The 21201-nt window shown below is 56.0% G+C and overlaps 2 protein-coding genes across 2 annotated transcripts; both read right to left on the bottom strand.

Annotated features, from left to right (window-relative positions):
- Positions 1-434: 434 nt before the first annotated feature.
- KVR01_012406 (histone H1) lies at positions 435-4124 on the bottom strand. Its single transcript, XM_044784330.1, has 5 exons — positions 2568-4124; positions 2484-2510; positions 2263-2285; positions 2009-2139; positions 435-1875 (listed from the first exon to the last, which is right to left on the bottom strand). Exons 1-5 carry the CDS (start codon positions 2631-2633, stop codon positions 1466-1468), a joined length of 657 nt encoding a protein of 218 aa, XP_044638594.1. The 5' UTR covers positions 2634-4124; the 3' UTR covers positions 435-1465.
- A 10569-nt stretch (positions 4125-14693) lies between these two features.
- Positions 14694-20925, bottom strand: KVR01_012396 (uncharacterized protein). The gene is made up of 4 exons (XM_044783034.1): positions 19759-20925; positions 19437-19587; positions 19072-19262; positions 14694-16938 (listed from the first exon to the last, which is right to left on the bottom strand). Exon 4 carries the CDS (start codon positions 16444-16446, stop codon positions 15082-15084), a length of 1365 nt encoding a protein of 454 aa, XP_044638584.1. The 5' UTR covers positions 16447-16938; positions 19072-19262; positions 19437-19587; positions 19759-20925; the 3' UTR covers positions 14694-15081.
- Positions 20926-21201: the final 276 nt, after the last annotated feature.

Raw genomic sequence — 21201 nt, forward strand, 5'->3', positions numbered from 1 at the left:
CACCCCAGTCTCGTTGTCGGTGCAAGCTGCAGACGACCAAGTGAGTGAGTGAGTGGTGAGTGAGCTTGAGCTTCCTCCCCTTCCAAGCTTTGGCATTAGCAGTGACAAGAACTTGCTCTCGGCCTAAACTTCAATGTATGAAGCGCCACCCATACCCACCTGTCCGAGCAAGGGTGGCCTTCATTCCGTTTTTCTTGAACGCTGTCCCGAGGAGGAAGACTCGAGTGGTGAGTGAGCGAGTGTACTCCGTAGACTACTCCGTACTGCACCGGCCGGCCAGCAATCAGCCTCAAGTGGGTCAAAACGTCATGCCCAACGGGCAGGGTGCCCGCCTGCCCTGAGAAGGAACCATCCTCGCTCACTCCCGCCCGCCCGCCCGCCGCCCGTCGCCCACTCCGTTTCAATCATCAACGATACGTCTCGCTACCCACATGGAGGTGCGCCATCTCGGGAAGGTCTGAAACATGACGTGCAACAAGAAAGAGGACTTGCGTAGTACGGCGGTGGAGGGCAGCGCGCTCTTGACGGTGTTGATTTAACCCAGAAGCAGCAGGATGCAGGAACAGAAGTGCACTTTGACGAGCGAGTCCGGAATCTCCAGTCCGAAAATAGGCACGGCAACGGTTGGTTGATTGACGGTCCAAGTGCGTCGACGGGCAAACCTTTTCAAGAAGCCGTCGGCCGTCTGTGGGAAAACGGCATAGTTCTATCGTAATAAGTAGTGATAACGTGCACCGATTGATTGTTTCTCGCAATCCAGGCAGAAGACTTCCCACATTCACGAACATGTTCCAGGAACCAGGGCTAAGAAAACAAATCTGGCACGTGAGGCCTGCAGCGGAGCAAAGTAAACAAACCCAGCCCACCTCCCGCGCCGGCCTCCCCCCCCCCTGCACCACGCGTCGTGCCACGGCCTGCCTCTGGAAACTGGCCAAGACCCATCTCGCCCAACAAACCGGACACGCCACCCACACAATTCAACTCCCACACCAGCTTTGATCCAGCACCGCATCACGACAAGACCAGCAATTATGAAGTTTTCCGAATCTGCAATTCAAACACCAGCAGGACTCGTTGGTATAATTACAGATGCCCATCCCTTTAACAGCCCCATCCTCCCGTAACCGGCTGCTTTGCTAATAACACTATCGTCGTGCCTGGACCGTACCACCTCGGCCGCGCCGGAAGCGCAGTGGGCGCGACACGCACCTCGGCCCAACGAGCCGAGACAGGTCAAGGGCAGTCACCCCCTTCGTAAATAAATACACTCGTTGGTGGCCCGCGACCCCGGAATGATGTGCACACCTTCGCCGACCCAAGCAAGATACATTGAACGTAGACCCTTTGGTTGAACCCACAATCCTGTTTCCCCCCCCAAACGCCAATAGAACCGCCCTACACGCGTGGAACAATAAACTCAAAGTGCGCTGTCGATGATGGCCTGGAGCCCTCTCTCCATACCATCTTATGCCGAGGAGGCGGCGGCAGTGGAAGCAGCAGCCTTCTTGGGAGTCTTCTCCTTCTTGGCGGCCGCTGGCTTCTTGGCGGTGGCAGCCTTCTTGGCCGCTGGCTTGGTGGTGGACTTAGCGACACGGCCAGACTTGGTCTTGGTCAGGGCGGCCGGCTTCTCAGCGGCCGGGGCAGCAGCATCGGCCTTCTTCTTGGGCGCAGCCTTCTTGGGAGCGGCGGTGGAGGCGGCCTTCTTGGGTGCGGCCTTCTTGGTGGCGGTGGCACCCTCCTTCTTGGCAGCAGGCTTCTTGGCGGTGGCCTTCTTAGCAGGTTCCTTCTTCTCGGCAGCAGGCTTCTTCTCCTTGGGAGCAGACTCCTTCTTGACAGGGGCAGACTTCTTGGCAAGCTTGGTGCCACCAGATGCACCTAGAGGTATTGTTAGACTGTGTGATGATTGATGATAATAAAGAATGGGATGGCATGGTCATGGTCGAGTCGGGACCCAGGCACAGGAGGGGGAGGTGGTGAGGCATGAGCATCATGGGGGGCGAGTGCTTACCCTTGGGCTGGACGAAGACTCCCTTGTCGACACCGGCCTTGAGGGCACGGTTGAAGAGCGAGTCAAACATGGAGTCGGTCTGGGCCTGGATGTTATTGTTGGCCTTCACGTACTTCTTGAGGCTCTGTCGGCTATTGGGAGAGAAGAGTTAGCGTTGGTCTTGTCTCACACCGAGGCCGAGTCACGATGGCTTCATGCACCAAATGCGGGGCATGAAACACACGGGACCCGAGTTGGGGTAGGAGCCGGCTTACCTAGATCCATTGCGGTCCTTGAGCTGTAAGTTGGAAAGACGCGTTAGTGAGATGAAAACGAAGACACGGTAGAGCTGCCGTGGAGCTGTGGAGGCTGCCTCGGGTTGCTGTCGGGTGCACGTGGTGGTGCATCAACAGCAGGCGCGTGACAGCCGGCACGCACACACACACACAGGATGCGACGCGTGTTGCGCCGGAAAGGATGGGTTGGAGAGTCATACTTGAGTGATGGCCTCAGAAATCATGTCCTGTAGAGCGTTAGATGACAATGCACTTGAGAAACAGCCGGTGCAGAGGCGACAAACCTGGTAGGTAGGGTGGGAGGCAGGAGCCTTGGCCTTGGTGGCACCTTCGGTCTTCTTGGGAGGCATTTTGGATGATGTGGGTTTGGGACGGTTGTGTTGATGGCTGGGGTCGATAAACGGGATTGACGACGGGATGGACGGTGGCCGAATTGATGTTGTCTACGGGAGATGTGTGTGGAATGAATAGATGGAGAGAGAGAAAAAAGAAGAAGATCGGAGGAGGACGGGGCGGAAGGAGGGAGCGGTCATGGTGGGCGCCTGTGTTTATATACGAGAGCGGGGCGGACTGGTCGAGGATGCACAACTGGATTTGAATCAGTAAACCGCAATGCACGCACACGCCCACGCCCAGCCCACGCCTCCTGCTGCTCCTCCCTCCTGCTCCCTCCTATACTCTCTACTCTCCACCCTTTTTTTTCCCTTTTCCCCTTGGCCGCCCACCCCCACTAATACCTACCTACCGTAGATACCACCTACCCAAGACTAACTACCACAGTAGGCACCCGAACGGCTCGGGGACCTTGCGACCTGGCATCATCTGAGGCTTGGGGGCTCTGGGGCAGGAGCTGCCCCGGCCCAACCATCGATCATCCCCATCCACTCCACTCCACTTCATTCATCCATTCCCTTTCCCATCTCCTCTTTTCTGTCTTGCCACTCTGTTGTTCCCTCTGCTCTCGGCCGACCTCATAATCCTCCTGATGCCCCCCCCCCGAAACCTTACTTTGCCATCTGTCTGGCTGCATGTCAACCTTGTTGGCCGGGCTGTCTCGTCTCGTCTTGGCTTGTTCTGTGCCTCCCACCCCATACTTTACTTTTATTTCCCGACCTCGCCCGCCTCGGAACTCCCTGTCCTCCCATCTCTCGATCGATATTATGACCACCGTTGTCTATCACCGTGCACCGTCGAGCCTCCTGCTGTCCTCTTGCACCAGCCTCTCTGCCTGGGGCTGGCAATTTCTCCAGCTTGCTTGCATGTATGCGTGTAGCTCTCTACTCCGTACGTCCTCGCCGGCCCCCATCCAGACTCGCATCCCACTGCCGTGCAGCTGCGGCACGTGAGCTTGAGCTTGAGTTCTAGGTTGGAACTTGGGGGGGAGGGGCTGGTCTGGCCCGGCTGCACAGCCGAGCTGCCAGCTTATCGTGCATTTACATGTTCACGCACACGCACACACACACACCACCACCGCACCATCATCAGTGTTTCCTCTTATTCATCCCACGTGTGTGATGGAATCTCCACCAGGTGCTACACTGAGACAGGCGTGGCAGGGCGGGTGGGATTTCCATCTTGTCTGCCACCTTGAAATCTCCAGTATGGGCAATTCCCTGTGCTGTGCCGTGGTTTCAAATGCTCATTTCAGAGCTTGCTGAGGAAGGAAGGACCCTTGGGTTTGCTCCTCGATATGGCCCGAGTAACCCCAGCATGCCTGAAGTGTCAAGTGGCCAGGGTATAATAAGAGAATCAGAGCCAGGGGTCGTAAAAAATACGGGGGCCTGCTGGCTAAACTGCTGATTTCCTGGCCAGTCCGTTACTTGCACGGCGGGGCCCGCGCACGTTTTAGCAGAGGAAATGGGTCGAAAACCGGATCCCTGTCCGGGAGGGCCCCAGGCGCTATCCCCGATTGGGGGCGCCAGTTCGACCTCACGTCTCGCCTGTTGTACCCCCTCCTCTGCTCTCACAATCAGCCCGCTGCCATCGCCATGCCGTCCACGCTGCTCTCACGTCAATCACCTCGCGCCCCCCGATTTCCTCTTGCACCGTCCCGCCCTTCTCCCTCTTCTTCCATTCTCGTGCTTCTGCCACGCCCTTTTGCGTTATTGGCTCCTTTCCCATAAGCTTTTCTTTTAGCATTTCCCGTGCACTGGCGGCCGGTGCAGCTGGCCCCATGCCCGCCGTCTCCCAAGCCGCTGTCACAACCCCGGCCGAGGCTCGAGATGCCCAAGTCGGGCGGGCTCCCTTTTCCACCTCAGCCCGGCTGCGACCTGTTCGGTCGCATTCCCAATGGCGAGCCAACAACCCATGTCTTGTAGAGATATAATACAAATGCCCGATCAACTGGAACGTCAGATTTCTTTTGAGCACGGTTTCGACGTGATCCGTCTTGTCTGGATGCCCAATATAAGTGGGGCCACGGCATGTCACTTTTTTGTGTCCTGTCGCCAGGTCGCGTCTGGGCTGCATCGTGAAGCTATCCGCAAGTTCACGACCGATTTTCAACTTATCCGCCCCAGGCCACCACAACTCTGCTTTTTACTCAATTCATGCTCTGGGCTTGACCAGTGGATCAATTTAAAGGCCATGCCCATCTTTTTGCTTCATTTTCCGACGGTTGTGTCGCAATGCACGCCTTCTCGTCAAGTCGCGCTTCACCTCACGATCGCCCGTCCACGATGCAGCTTTGCCCTCTCCTTTCCAACGCCGGCCCCCAGCCCTGCGGACTTTCAAATGGCCTGAAAAGCTACTGGGTGCTCGAGTGAGCTCCTGCCTTCATTTCTATTCCTCATTTTAATTCATTTTGCATGTGATGCCGCAGCCATGGCTTGCACAGCATGGGCACGACGTGTTGTGGTCGGCAGCATGTTTACACGATTCGTCCTGCAGTTCAGCACAGCATCACGGACTGACAGACATTTCTCCAATATTCCATCCGAATGGCATTCTCGCTGGGCGTGGTCTACAATAAGCCTCGGGGGAGGAATCATGTCCTCAGGACGCTGCCGACAGAAGCCAGAGTTTCGCTGTTGGGGAGTGAAGGGCGTCGGTCCCTCGCGCCTCGCACGCCTCTCGCGCTGCCGCGACACGGCCCCAACCCACGCCACTGCAGCAAGCAAGACAATCCTACGCATGTAGGAAAACATGCTCAGCGATATCATTGGGAATCTCAAGTGTCCTTCCCAACGCCTCAATCGCCGGGGTTCGCCGATTCAATGTTCGCGGAGGGCGGCTGCATTGGTGACACAACATTGGGCGTCTGACAACAACGTGGCCGAGGAGAACCCGCCACGCCATTAGTCAACACCAGCACTACTAACATACGACGGATCGTGTTCTTGTTCATCTCGGTTACCAGATCTCCTGGCCTGGTCGACACGGAGATTTAGGGTCGGGACAAGACTGGTTCCTGCTGCGCCTGAGCACCAACGAAACTTTGTGTGTGTCATGAGCTCGGCAGCCCAATTACCGCCGCCTTTGCCGCCGGCCTGGCCGGAAATCACCCATCGCAGGCCTCCATCACCAGCTACCGACGAGATCATGGTTATGTGAGAGTGTTCTTTCGTTCGACATTCCTCGAGACGAACTTGTGCTATCAATGCCCGACGTCTCACCAGACAAAGTCTTTGGTTGACTGCATCAAGAAGTGAGGGTTGAAGGATGCCAGGCACGACGACATCACATGCACAACATGTCACGCACAGCGTCTTGGTCCCTCCGGTTGACTCCACGCAAACACGGGTCGCAAGAGCTCAAATGCTCCATGTCCAACACGCCCAGTCAAGGCCACAGGCCATCCCGACTGCTGCCCAGGGTTATGGGTCGGATACACGAGAGGTCTTCAGAGACCACAGGAGGCACCCGGCGAGTGCTTGGTGTCATCAACATCTGTGATTACTAAGACGTCCCTCGATCCTCCTCAGCAACGGCGCGAACATATGCCACGTCTGGCTGGTGCCGGCCGCGGTAGCTGCTGTTCCAATAGCACAATCGATGGAGCGAATGATGCCACGCGATTAAGTGGTATCGTTCTTCATTAGTCCATAGTCCATACATCCCTAAGGTGTACGGTCCCTTCACACAGTAGTAAACGCAATGCCAGCAGCAGTGCAAGAGGAATACAACAAGGCACCCAAATTGCCATTTCCCAGATACTTCGTGTGGCAGGCGCCTCACGAAACGCTCGCCCCGTTGTAGACACTTAGCAAAACATCAACGTGTCGCGAGGGTGAGGGTGTACATAACAAACGGAGTCTTCCTCAAATTCTGTCCACGATGACACACGATGCACTATAGGGGTCATTGCAGTGCTTCGTTAAATCAACAATTTTCATAGTCGACCCTGTTATTCACCTCCGCATCAGTCGCGGCTGGATAGACCTCCAAGGTTTTAGAGAGACCCGAGACACTCGCACAATAACATTATAGGCATATACCTAGGTCCTGTTTGTCCAGGTCAATTGACCCTGTGACAGTACGATCGGATGGCACCTTCGACTCAAGGATCGCCAGGCACCATGACGTTCAACCTGTCAATCACGCACCGAGACCCCCCTCGGATGGAATGTCCCCCAGCTCAGATCATACTCCAGCCGCCTTTCTATTGTTAGCCGTGTCTCACGTCTGGCAGCTCACTTCGGGCCTAGCCTGGTCTTAACATCTCCAGGATAAGACCAACCAAGCAGCCCATCGCACGCCACGGCTATGCCGAATCCCGACAAGTGCGGTGCCATTGACCTCAAGCGCCCCTCCGATACATGTGCTTGGTCGGCCTTTGCTCATCGACTACACGCCATGCGCCATCCGCCTGTACTATGGTATCTGCCACATGACCGACCACCTTCTCAGTCTGGGGATGCTTTTCACACTCTAGTTGTGTACGCGCCTCGTGATTAGAGAATGCACCAAAAAAGAAGGTCGAGCACTGGAGGCTGAATTATTTGTCCGCTAAGCTACAAGACCGGAGCCCATACCTGTCCATTAATGACGTGCGGGACATTATCGTCACGTACTGGCATGGAGCGCACGCAGAAACCAAATTATCTGGTTTGGCGGTCTCTTCCCTGCTTACCTGCTAAGCAGGTAGCTAAACTATCGTTGCGACGAGGTCATCAGTAGGGTCAAACTAACATGTCTTGCAAAATCTAAAATCCAGCTCAGGTTCCATATTATTCGCTTTCATAATCTGACATAGTATATACTAGTATAATTATCAGTCACTGCCCGCGCGTCACCAGGTGCAACTCAACTAGGCCTGATTCCCCAGGGGTCTGACACGTTCCTCAAATACTTAGTTTTAAAATCTGATAATGAATACATATCATGAGAATGCGGATACCACAGCACGCTCAACACGTAGAATGGAAGATAAATTGTAAGCCCAAAGGAAAGAGTCCCACTGCCGTACAGTCGATAAATTGCATCCATAGGGCGAAACGGACCTGTCAACTTTAGAACTGCTACGTAATAGACGCCACGGCCAAAAACCACAATTACAAGTTGACTCACTACTTAGCTGGTTTCGCTTCTCAAGTGCTTTTCCGTATACGTCCGAGGACATACATACTCACAACTTGGAACCTAGCAACTATAAACTCGTACCGTCACATAGGGCCATCTAGTTCCTTGTACTTGGTCATGGACAGCTCAAGCTAAGCGTAAGCATCACCGCTAGCAAGACGCTTCAATTTCTATCATAAGTTGTAAGGTGAACGAGAAAGAATATTACTTTAAAAGCGTCTAAGTACCCTCCCTAGGGTAACTCTGAAGTGGCATCAAATCTAGATTTACATATTTTGGCTGTGCTTGTCAAATCTTTGCTCACATGATAAATCCACGGGCTCAATGAATAGACGCGCTTTTGTTTGCCCCCAACCTCATCCACCAAGGTCGATGAGTGCGTTGGAGAGAAGGTCAGAACGAGGAGGATCCCATGGCGGATGTCGACACTGCTCCAACACAACCATATCTTCCACGGAGACAATAAGTCATAGTGGAAGCTGAGATTAACAAAGGCCGTCGACAGCATCGACTCGACTATGGACGAAGCCCTTCGCGAGCTAGACCTCACCCAGCTGTTCATGAGGAGCAGTCACAAAGACCGCCGCGAGGCGACCTGTAGGAGGTTCTACCAGGGTGTAGATCATGACCAGGCGTAGCAGAAAGGAATCCTTTCGGCGCACGTGCTGACACATCTTGGGCTAACAAAGATGGTCAAGTGTATCAAGAAGAAATCGCCACGACCTCCAACCACTCTGGAGGACTTCTGGGTCATCAAGGCCAACGGGAGGGGCACGTCCGGCCGTCCGGTGAAGAAGATAGCACCGCCCTGGGATCATAACAGCTGGCAGGGCTACAGAATCATACATCTCCTCCTCAACCCCGGTTCCGCTGGTGACCGCTGGTGGTAACATTGAGGCTTCTCATCGCTCAAGTCTGCCGCCGCGGCCGCGACTACCCGCAGTCCGGGACCCAGCTCTGCTATATCAACCCGCACCACATTGTGCGGACGTCCGGGGGTATGAGCCACATTCGTAAGCAGTGCCAGCGCTCCTGGGCCGATTTGTGCCCCCACAACATGAAGTAGTATGTGTCACCTGGCGAACAGGGTCAATGACCGCCTTGCCACAGCTCAAGGCCACTATTGTTTCCCTGCCGGCGCGGTGGAGATGGGAATGCTTTCCAGAGGGGTCGTACCGTAGCCGCCTTCCATTCTACTACTTATATTTCTCGTGTGTAAGGGTGACCCAGGGTATTTGTCAGTGTCTGCCAAGGTATCTCGAGGTTCTTCCCGAGATTCTACTTCATGGTCGCCGAGTTGGCAGGGAAGTGCGCTGACCCCAAACCAGATAGAAAGATATCTGGTTTCCTTCTTGTTACGTATACGTCTGAAGCCATATACGGCGTCTTCATGCAGTAGTAAACACTCGAAGACCCGGTGTTCTTTTTTCGTTTCTAAAAAAAGAGATAATGCCGATAACAGTGGTGGCCACTTCTGAAACTTGGGATAATATGGTTCGGGGTCTTAGGCTTGCATACTACTACGTTTGATATTCATTTTATGTAACTGGTTTCGGTCGTCCGAATGTCTCGACCTATCGTGCAAACATCTGAACCTCATGCCGCCTTCATATCGACGGCGTTATCCAGATATCACATACGGCAACTTGTAAGACTATCCAAAATTGTACTCGGTCAAAGCTCGGCCATCTCAAAAAGAGAAGACAACAGGGCAACATGAAATGAACTATTTCGGTACAGTGACCGCTTCGCCCGGTAATAGGACCAGCATCAACCAGCCCCTCGCTGAATTTGACTATAGGCGCTCATGAATATCACGCTGGTAATCATGTCATGCCCCTATTGAATTGTGCTAGTTGACAGTATATCGTGTGCACCTTCCACCCCCTTGATGGGGACAATTGACACGCCCCCGCCAGGCTGCCCACAGTGGACAGAGATAGGAGAACCCGGAATTTTCAGACCATCAACATTGGAGAACAGCTGGTTGCACATGCGTCTGTCAGGCAGATGACGGACGGACCGCGTCTCCGTGGACTTTGTCTTCTGTATTGTCTTGATACCCGGGCAATGTTGCTTCACGAGGTCGGAGGCATTATTCCACGCCCATGGTCAGATTCCATATAGACCCTACCTAGGTATCTCTTCACAGTACTCTATTTGATTCGTGTCAGTAAGTTCCCTCTATTGCTGCCCCTTGCGAACAGCAGCGGCCCAGATTAAGTTGATGCGTCCGGGCAACCCGTCGCCGATCTGCCCCCGGTTGCACCAGATGCGAAAGAAGCCCACTTGCCATGACACCTTGCCAGAAGAGCCCCCAGAATCAATGGAGCCCGTCTTCGCTGTCTCCCGATGCCCACATTATTCCCACCGCTGTCCCCTAAAGATGATGATGATCAAGGCGGCGGGCTCGGTCCCCTCGTTTCAAAAAGAAAAATGCCCGATTGGCCTGGCCTGACACGTTCACAACCTAGCCTCGAGTGCCGCCTCCATCGCCCCGTCGCGATCGTCGCGCGGAAAGGGATTGAGGGAAGCGATAGCGACCGCACGACGTGCCTCGTGGGGCCCTCCGAGCCAACTCGAGGAAACAGCCAAGGAGAGATCCACCCGGGCACCGAGCTCCCCTTTCATCAAAGGTAAATCCTCCCGCCGAACGAATCGCTCGCGTGCCACGCCCGCAAGACCGTCGTCATCATCATCACCATCATCATGATAACCAGCACCGGGGATCCCCCCCTTCCCCACCCCTCTCCTCCCCACAGAACAAGAGCTTGACGAGCCCTTGTTTCTGTCTACTTGGTGGGACACAACCGACTCGCGACCGGCACGCCAAGCTTCGGGGCTCTGGGCCAAGCACGGGGATTATTCCTGGCAACCCCCCAGAGCAGCGCCGCCCCCAGCCGCGCCTATGCGACTGGCTCGGGCCCCGAGCGCTGCGAGCTTGAGGTCCTCTCATTGAAACAACCCTTCTTGCCTGTGAATCAGTTGCTCGCCTTGGCACCGCAACACGGGTCTTCCGAGTTTCTCTGCACACCTGCCAATTGCGATGCACGACGTGAAAATCATACCGCCGGCGGCCCAGACAGCTTTGACAGGCGCCGCGGGCCGAGACATTGACAGGCATGTCCATGAGCATGATTTAATGCACAGTACGGATACTGGGGAGAGCGACCAGTAGGTAGTACAGCAGCACTACAGCATAATGACCTGCATGAACCATCTCAGCCGCAGTTCGTCACCGGCCACGACATACGCAGCGGGCGGCACAATCTTTCCAGGACGGGCCGCCGCCCGTCGAGCCGTTTTTCTCGGGCCCAAGCAAAGCCAAATACGTGCCGGTCCATACAGTCGCAGGGGGCACATGGATAGACATGGGAATTGGGTTTGCTCGGCGCGCGTTCGGTGCTTTTTTTTTTTTTGGTACGCCCTCAACCCCTTGGCCCGCATTTTTTGTTTTTTGGCATCCTGAAATCTGGCAGTCTCAAGTGCTGGCAGTCTGCACACAAAACTTGAAAGGCACGCGGATGCGCCTCTTACCACCAACCACCATCACCCCCAGCGCCAACTGCCCACATTGGGGTGGTCCAGGTACAAACGCGCGGTTGGTGCCTCCTTGGACTTCGGGGCACACTCTTTTACGTATAGGCGAGCGCGCAGGCAGGCTGTTGGTGTGACTCGCAGCAAGAGATGTGGAGAGTCAGACCCACCAGGCCCAGCCCGGTCGTCCAGTTCACAGCCTCCTCCGGTCGCAAGCGGCGTTGCTATTCTAGGACGTGTCGATATATCGGGAGTTTCTGTGTGGCGCAGGCCAACATGCAGGTAGTAGCGACATGAGGAGCTTCACATTGCATTACCTGTTGACGCACAACCCACCGGGTAGCACATATCACCCTGGGCTGGCCGGTGATCTGCGTCGTTGGAGGAGGTTGGGATGGACATTCCACAAGACGCGGATGTTGGCAGATAAGAGCAGGTTACCTAGGTAGGTCAGGCCAGCCCCGACCCCCAGGCCAGGGAAAGCAACAGTACTGTGGAAAAAGGGTCTTGCATTCTGCGGTAGCAAGAGTTTCTAATCAAGGCCATCCCGCAATGATCTTGTTTTTTTTTTGGGGGGGGGGGTCGTCACATAGGCGAGGCCCTTTGGCGCAATTGAGGTTGCGATCTGCCGCCGGCTTCCCCCTGATCCCAAGGTGGGCTGGCTGACTGACTGAATGACGTGAACTGTGCTGGACTGGTGCACGGATCTCCTCTCTTCTCTTGCGCATGTAAGATGATGAGGCGATCGTCGCGGCCAGAAGGGGAAAGTGGACGGTGCCGGGGAGGTGTTGGCAAGTACATGCAGGTCCGGCGGCACTCCCTGAAAGTCCCCGGCAGCACAGCTCAGTCAGCTGTCTGTGTGCGTGCGTGGGTGTGCGAGGTAGAGTCTAGGGAGAGAGTGTGCGAACATCATTGATGAATACGTGCGCGCGTATGAGAGCTGGTGGGGCTGTGGAAGGAAGGGAGGGGGGGTGCGGCTCGATGGGTGGACCGAATTTGTGAGCAGCAATCTTCGCGAGCCCGGTCAGGGACTTTTAACTGCCACTGGTGGTGGTTGGTCTCATCTCCTGATCCGGCTCCGAAGCACAAGACGGCACCGGATATGTGGCCGGCGGGTTCTTGGCATCCACGAGCTTTTGTGATAATGGATGAACGGCTGATAGACTTCGAGTTATTCAGACTATGCCAGTGGTGTATTGCAGTAGTCAGTGATCGACCGGGTCTGCATCAGGACACCTCAGTGCTGGATAACTGCCAGTGACTGCCTCATCACGACCAAGACGAACTGAGAGAACGTACAAGCACCCTAACCCTCTATCTGGCCTTTTGAACTTTTTTGTTGGGTTTGCTCCCTTACAGAACCCGCATGAACCGGACATTGACGCGTCACCATCAATGCATTGCATAGAGTCCATGCCGAAGCACAAAACTCTCCTATCACGAGCATCGAAAAACGCCCGTTGTCTCGTCTGCAATATACAAGACGGCCCCCACCAAAATGGAACAATTCTAGAAGGGCCAATTCACCGACGGCGAGGTCGCCCAAGTGGGGAACCGCAGGGGTGGGGGGGTTGCAAGCGAAGGACGTCAGAATAATTAATTACATTAATATTGGCTTAGGCGATCTGCAACGGCAGACGCACCGCACCAGCTCGTGGAAGGAGAAGGAGAGGAACCTTCCACATGGAGCACGAGCACAGCCCACTGATGAGCAGCGAGCAACAAGTCTAGTTGGGACAGGCTGGCTCGAACAGCCCATGTGGAGGCGGCTGCTTTGCGTGGAGTCGTGGGCTCGTAATGCGAGCGGCGAGCCACAATCCCTGCTTCTGCCGCGCAAAATGGGCAGCCCGGATGAGCATCTAGGTAGGTTGTTTTGTTCCCACCAGGGGCTTCAAGCGAGAGTTGCGTTGATCGGAAAATCATTCGACCCTGTACATTACAGTACTAGTGTATGTACAAAGAGTTATGGGAGTAATGTGTGCGTGCTCATGCTCATGACAGCCCCCCCCTCCCTCTGGTACATACAGTCACCCCAGATGTCATTCATTTCCTGGAACTCAACCCGCAAAAACAAGAGTCATTCATCTATTGCACCTAATGCCATCGACCGAGATGGTGCAAGATAGACTTTCGCCCTCCCACAGGGGCATGGAGATACTGTGTACATTGGACGGGGTGAGTTGGTTACATAGTTAGTCAGTCAGTCCCTCAGTCAGAAGAAATCAAGTTCAGCCGGCAAAGCGTCGGGGAGAGACCAAGACCCCGGGCAGGTCGACCACCGCGTCGTCGGCGCGTTACGAGTCGCGATATTAAGCTTACTCGCCCCCCCTTTCTTGGCGGCCAGCACAACGACGCAGACAAAGTGGGGGGTGGGCATGGCTCTCCATCCCATCCCATCCGAACTTTTCTTGGCAGGTACTGTGTGCGCTCCCCGAATCAGAAACGGTACCTAGGTAGGGAGGGAGGGACTACAGAGTACGTGGGCGGGACAAAGGGAGGCAGAGTGAGATGGGGCCGCCCCCTCGTAAGAGATGGCTCCAGGGCGAGGACTACGATGACTGACTGACCACAGCAAGCAAGATGCTGCATCTGGGGGGCGCCCGCCCGCCCAATACTACCTAGGTAGTATAGTAGCCCGCCGAAAGAGCCGCATCTTCGGGATCGTGTGTAGATAAGCCCGAGGTCCCAATCAGATAGGCCACCCGTCCACGCAAACACCCACCCGGGATGTGGGCGACTCGCGCACCCAAGCCATGCCCCTCTACGCGTCCCACGGATTTAGGTGCTCTGGCGCGTGAGGGAGGGCAGATGGAGCAGACGAGGACCATGCCACTGGCACGGGGCGGACCCAGAGGAGAGACCAAATAATTATTTTCTTAATGTTTTTTAACCGCGTCAAACCTCGGCCACAGGGCTGACGACGAAAATACCGAGGCAGTGGGAGACTAGGAGTTAACGGAACAGCATTAGAGCAGACGTACAGGTCGGGCGCATGGAGTGGATAATCGATGGACCACCCCCCCGACCTCTTCCGTGTTGCCGGATTCCGGTGACGACGACTTTTTGTTCGTGACGTCCTCCCTTGGTAACCAGGAGACCCGTGCGGAAGCATCACTCGGATCGGGCGTAGGATGAGTTGGGCTGGTCAGTCCGAGGTGAGTCTGAGAAGTATGGGAGGCCGCTTTCCTCTCTTCTCGTGGGCGAGCGCATGGATGAGCTAGGTACGGGTGGTTCCAGGAATGGCAAGACCGATGATGGCGACTGAAGGATATAATGACCCCTTGCGAGAGGGAACCGGATCTCAGTGAAGCACACACAATCACTTGACAGACACACGTGGGCAGAAACGAAAGTGACAACAAAATAGCTCCAGTGTTCGCAAAAGCTATCTAGGCTGGGTGAGAGTGATCACACCAGCTGATGCTACCTAAAGTGCATATATCCGCCTTGGTGGCAGTCCCACCGATATCTTCCTTGGTATTTCCTCCGTGACGCCGCTTCCAGTGGTACAAACCTGCTGGAAAATGTTGGACCTGACCATGCCTTGAATTGGAACATGAAAAAAATTGAACAGTATCAAAGATAGCCCCCCAAATCCGTACCGCGAAGGAAAGCAGAGAGCTTTTCGCTGATTCCAATGTCGACGCCGTAACAATGCAAATGACCACCCTTTCCCAGCTCCCAGGTCACCATGCCCGATATTCTGTGTGCTCGCTGGAGCCCCTTCCGCTGATACAAAAATCAAATGGAGAACTTCTTGTTGAGAACGTCCAAGGCTCTGGCGTCCTCGTGGAAGCCCTTTGCCATCAACCCTGCGGCGGCACCGCTTCCCATGGCGGCACTGCTCATGACACCGCTGCCCATTGCTGCGCCCGCCCCGCGTGGGCTGCTTGTCGCACTGTTGCTCCCTGCTGCGCTGGTTGGCTCCGAGTTCGATGGCGTCGGGTTCGGGTGTAGCAGCGCCGACAGGCTGGCCTTGTTACCGTTGGCGTTGGGCGGCGACTGTGACAGTGCGCGAGGCGGTGGCGTTGAGGCATGTACCGAGGGAAGAGGCCCTGGCATCGTCCTTCCGGGACCACCGCCTGCCTTCAGCTGGAGGTGTTGCAGACGTGGCGACTCGTCGTTTATCCTGATCTGCGCCAGGTGAGGTGACCTGTGGGGTGGCCCTTGGCTGTAATGTGGCAGCATCGACGGGGTGACCCTTGGCTGCGAGGCGGATCCCGGCGGTGGCAGCTGGGGACGGTCGAAGGCAGGATGCGAAGGAGGTGGCCCTGGGATGTAGTGGTGGGGATGACCGTGGTGGGGAGGCGGGTATGGAGCGCCGGCCGATGGAGGTGGTGGCGGTGGGGGAAGTTGCGTTGGCGGGTAAGGAGCCGACACCGTGTAGTGGCTGTAAGGCGGCGTCGCGACAGGCGATGGCGGCCAGCCTGGGTATGGCGACTGTTGTGCGTATTGTGGGTGGTATGCTGCTGCTGGGTGTGGTGGTGCTGGAGCGTATGCCGACGCCATGGGTGTCCTGGTCATGGCAGGGACGGGCTGCTCGTTCATGCTCGACTCTGGGTACATGCCCTTGACGGGCACGATGTGCCTCAGGCTGGGGTCCGAGCTGGGTTGTGGGAGCTCTGGCTCGCTGGGGTGTGGGCGCGAGAAGTATGAGATGAGGTGGAGGTGCTGGCCCTGGGAGGTGGTGATGCTGAAGGACTGCTTCATGAGGCCGTCGGCCTTGTACCGGTACCCGTCGGGCTCACCGTCGTCGTTGTCCTCGTCGCTGCCGCGGCCAGAGTCTGGTGTCTTGCCGGCACTCCTCCTCGATGCGCCGAAGCCACCTCCACGCTTGCCTTCCATTTCCCGGTAGGTGAGGAAGCTCCCCGAGACCCTGCTGGCGCTCCATGACTTCCCGTCTGTCCACCTGCGCATGCCGGCCTCCCTCTCGTCCCAAACGAAGACGGACCCGGACCGGATGGACTGGCGCTCCTTCTCTGATAACCTGCGCTGCACACGGGGTAGCAGGCCGAGCCTGCAGGCCTCGAATAGTTTGATGGCGTCTGCGGGAGTCCGCACGAGACCGTGGTATGTTTCCATCATGTTATTCTGTCGCACAGCCATGGGATGTGAAGGCTAGGCTGGAGGGGTGGTTTGGTGGTTGGTGAAGTGGGAGAGACAGACGTGTGGGAGGAAAAAAGGCCAGGACCCAGCAGTGTGGCAGGCTGCTCAAGTTCCTAAATACAAGTGCAACCGAAATCTAGATGGCCCCCAGATCTGCAGGGTGGGCCCGCTATTCGAATCGAGAAAAGTAACTTTTAAAATATGGTTGTCTGGATAGGGTACCAACACCCTGTCCTGCAACTCAGGAGGAGCGAGGCTTGCGCGGCGCTATGTCAATCGCCCCACCGGGAGGAGTAACCCGGCTGATCGGCCTTTGATTGGCGTTGTTGCGCTGTGATGTGCGGTTGGGCAGGGGCTGCGTGAATATGAAGGGGGGAGGGGGGCCGGACGCAGTGAGCAGACCCTCTCTGAATCCGAGGGAGGCTGGCTGGCCGAGGGTGTGAAATTTGGTGTGGAGGGGGTCCGTGGATCCCCTTGGTATTGCTGTTTCCTCTTTCACGGACAGTGATGTTAGTCCCGGAAGATCTTCAGAGTAGTCGAGATGCGATTGACGATGACGCCAATTGGATATCAGGGAGCGAGGTTGGGAGGTGCTTAAAAAAGAAACACGAGAAGAGAAGAAGAAGAAGCAGACGACAGACGACAGACGAGAGCAAAAGAGGGTAGCGTATGGGTGACGACACAATGGGGATTCGGAGGGGGGGAGGTGCGATTCATAAAAAGTCTCAGACGTCCCAAGAAGCCGGTGGGACTGTGTGTCCTTCGAGACGCACGGGGTGACAGGCTTCTCTGATGGCAGGATGGGACGGCCGGGAAAGCTTGGCCCTTTGCGGTTATGAAGCTGAGAGCAGGCATGCGGCATGCGTGTGCAGTGTTTTGGGCGCACATCATATATATCCACCATAGTACGGAGCAAAGACGACAGGCAGCTCAAGAGGCACAGGCACCACTGTTGGAACAGCAGGCCCATTGCCCCAGTGGCCCCCGTACACACGAGGTCTGCTGGGAATAACAATACGGCGCAGGCACAGGCGCAGGCACAGGCTCGCTGGTCTTGGCCCTGCTATCCCTCTTCCTTGCAAAGGGACGGTGCTAGGCTCGTGGTAATTCCGAGCCAAGTACCAGGTAGACTCCTTGGTGCCAATGCCAAGCCGTGTGCCCAGACCTAAAAAAATGGGGCCGGGATGAGTGAGGATCGTATGCAGTCAGGCAGTCAGGGCAGTCCGCCCGCGGGTACGGTGCCATACAGTACCAAGTACGGAGTACAGTACGGTACGGTGCGGTACGTACATATATGACAGGGCGCCACCCCCCAGGCCCCCCAGGACCCCCCCAGGGCAAGGTTGAGCTTGTCTAGCTTGCCCAGTCAGGGCTGCCATCACCCGAGGTCCCATTGAGGGCATAACTAACTCATCCGCCCAGGCAGCCTGGTGCCTGGTTCGGTTGGGTGTGGATATTCTTTGATCCAGAGCCCTCCCAATCCGAGGGGCCCATGGTCCTTGCACGGCTCCCGAGATTTGGGTGGTCGGTGGACGCGTGGGTATAGTACCGAGTAGTGTAGAAGCCAGGGAAGAAAAGGGACAGAGGGGACCAGAAAATAAAGGGGCGGTGACGAGGGTTGGCCTGGCCATGCCTTGCCGTTTGGGCGCAATGATGTGACAGGCGGGAATAAGATCAAACATAAAAAAAAGAACATCATCGACAGGTCCAAATAAATGACCGAGAGGCCGAACCAACAGCACATGGGCGTTGCACACGGCATCGGATGTGAGTGGGTAGGGGTGTGGATATTGGCTGGCGCGGGCAGCACCAAGGGGGATCGTCATTGTCATTGTCATTGTCACTGATACTGTCATGGAGGAATGGCCGAAGGGGTGTGGGATAGAGATGACAGAGGCAGGACCCATCAGACCAGACGAGCTGACTCTTGTGTGCTCTGCTCAAGGCAGGCAATGGCCGGGCAGGGCTGGACAAGTGAGCGTGTGATGTGACTTGATTTGATGCGGATGTGGATGGAGGATGACTGATGCGAGTGCATTTGCGATGGGTCGGACCAGACCAGTCACTTCTGCTTACTGACTGACTGACTGACTGATTGATTGATTGCTCCCATCCTCACCCATGTGTGGGCCGTCGTGTGCCCGGCGGCGTGTCAGGGAACCCGTTGTTGAGCCTCATCTCATCTCACTGATCTCTGTCCCGGGACCAGGGCCAGGATCGGGAGCGCAACACAGCTTTGTATGCACACCCGCTGCGACCTGCGTCTCCCGTGGGACTCTGCATGATGGATGATGCGTGCGAGGGCGAGTGCGAGTACGTGTGTGCCTGAGGCTGACTGTTGGATGTGATGTGGCGCACTCATCTTTTTGTCCTCAGCCCATCTTCTGCCCTGCCCTGCCCTGCCCTGTTTTAATAGACCTGGCCTAAGCCGAGCCGAGCTGACCCGACCTGAGTCGGTTCCCACTGGGGATGCAAGGCAAGGCCAGGCCGGGTCAGGCCAGGGCTCAGGGGGTGGCGGGATGGGGCAGGATGAAAACCATGCGATGGTGGCAGTTGGGTGCGGGTTGGTGCAGTGTTTGGTGGATGCAGCAGCAAACGAAGACATCAATCAAATAGGTTACGTACGCGTGTCTGTCGAGACGGGGTGTCTCCGAGGCTGGTTGGTTGGTGTTGTGGCTCGCCGGTCGTAATCGGGCGCGAGAGAGGGCGGTTTGCAGTCGGCGATCCAGGGTCGGGTGTCGCAGAATTTAAGGTTAAATTCAGGTTATTTTCGGACACACGGCAAGCGAGAGCCAAGTGCCTGTGTCTGCGTGCGTCTGCGTGCAGACCAGTCAGTACCAAGTTGGCAGCTGCTGCACATCCAAATGCAGTCAACAAGAACAAACAAATCCCTGATCACAGGAAAACATGAAAAATAAAAAGATCAAAAAACCGCAACGGTCGGTGGAAGGAACCTCGGGAAGAGGTCGACGGCACCAAGGCTAGCTTACCTGGGTAGCAGGTAGCCGGTAGTCAGCGTGTACCTTTGCACTCTGCGGTGCAGGCACGGTACGGCACGGGTACGCGGCTAAGTGGTGGGCCAGACAGGGTCGTGTCAGGAAAGAGCAAAGAAGCTTGGCTCAATCCCTAGGCGGGCTTGGTCTGATGCCTCTAGATTAGTGCCGTCCTTTTACTGGAACACAATCGGTCGGTCGCTCAAGCGTTGGGGGTCTGCGCATCCGCACTTGGGGCTGCAGGGAGATGGTCCTTTTTTTTTTTTTTTTTTTGGGAGGAGAGGTGGGAAGGGGAAGGGGGTTCTCGGTATCGACCCACATTCGGATCCCTCGAAACAAAAAGGCTGGTGCAAGGTGGGGTCTTTGCTGAGTGTTTAAAAATAAGAACAGGAACACGACGAATGCGGCAAAAAAAAAAAAAAAAAAAAAAAAGAAGAAAAAGAGCAAGATGAGTACGACTGGCACTGGCGTGGCCTCAGCAAGGGAGAAAGACAGACAGACGTGTAGGTCTGTCTGGACGATCTGGGCCCTGGAATGGCTTGTGGCTAAGGCTAGGAGGTGCCTGGCTGGTGCTGATGTCGGTGGTGGGTGGTCATGACATGAAGGGGAAATCACTATTGCTCATCCTCTCTCATCTCTCTCTCACCCTCTCACTCACCTGGCGTCGTGTGTTTGCCCGATCCAGGCCTGTTCTCCGTCGCCACCGGCACAACTGGCTGTGCCTCGACAGCTCGAGTGGCCGACTATTGTTGGAGCGACTGGGAAGATGCTGCAGGCCGCTTGATGCAGCGTGCAGCCAACAGCCAGCAGCCAGCAGCCAACAGGGCGCCTCTCAAGCCAACCTGCCAACCCAGATGTAACCCGGGTTGTCGGTCGAGTCCACCAGGTCGAGGCCCGGCGGGTGCCGATGCTTCCAAAATAGTCTCGTCGTCTTTTGGTCAACTTCTTCAAGGTCTCGGTTCCTTCTCGCAGATCCTTGTCGCTTGTCTGCCTGACTTGCCGAGCTGACAACCTCTGGCCGGTTTCGGCTCCTCCTGTCCTTCTGGCGGTCCTTATTTTCTGACTACGCAGCCGCTTTCTTCTCCTCGCCGCCTCAAGAGTGGCGTGTGCTCGGTCTTGCCTTGGGTCTTTGTGTGGGTGGGTGGTTCGACTTGCCCTTGCCCTTGCCCTCCCTCAACTAGTTCTCCTTGCGGGCAGTGGGGGCAGACGTCGCCGGGTGTTTGTTGACGCAATAGTCTGGGGAAATTGTAAGAAAACAAAAAAGAGGGAACGGATCCACAGTCCAGGCCGTGCTTGCGCGCGGCGGTCTGGCCTGGGCTGCTTCTACACACGAGATATATAATATCAAACACGGAGTATTTCCACCGCCCGGGCGCTATCCACGTCCCGGCAATCGGGTTCAGGCCAGAGCCAAGTCTTTGTCTTGAATCTCTTGGACAAGAACTTGGGATGACTCGGTCCCAGCAGCAAGCGTCAGCGCCAGGGCCGGAGCCAGCCAGGCGCAGTGAGTCAAAATGGCGAATGCGAGAGAAGATCGAGGCTGTGCAGAGGTCTCGCGGCACCTCTGTGACCAGGACAAGAGATACCAAGGCGCTTCTAGGTAGTCAGGCTACCACAGTAGTCTTGGGGGCCCCTCCGGGCACTTGGGGCTCGAGACGGGATGTCGACTTGGAGGTCAAGGACAAGTCTTGACTTTCTTGGCACAACCTCTCTTTTGCTCATCAACCCCGGTATCTTGCTCAATGCCGTGCAAACTCTGTTG

Source organism: Diaporthe batatas, assembly GCF_019321695.1.
Source record: "Diaporthe batatas strain CRI 302-4 chromosome Unknown Contig00019, whole genome shotgun sequence".
NCBI classification, from domain to species: Eukaryota; Fungi; Ascomycota; class Sordariomycetes; order Diaporthales; family Diaporthaceae; genus Diaporthe; species Diaporthe batatas.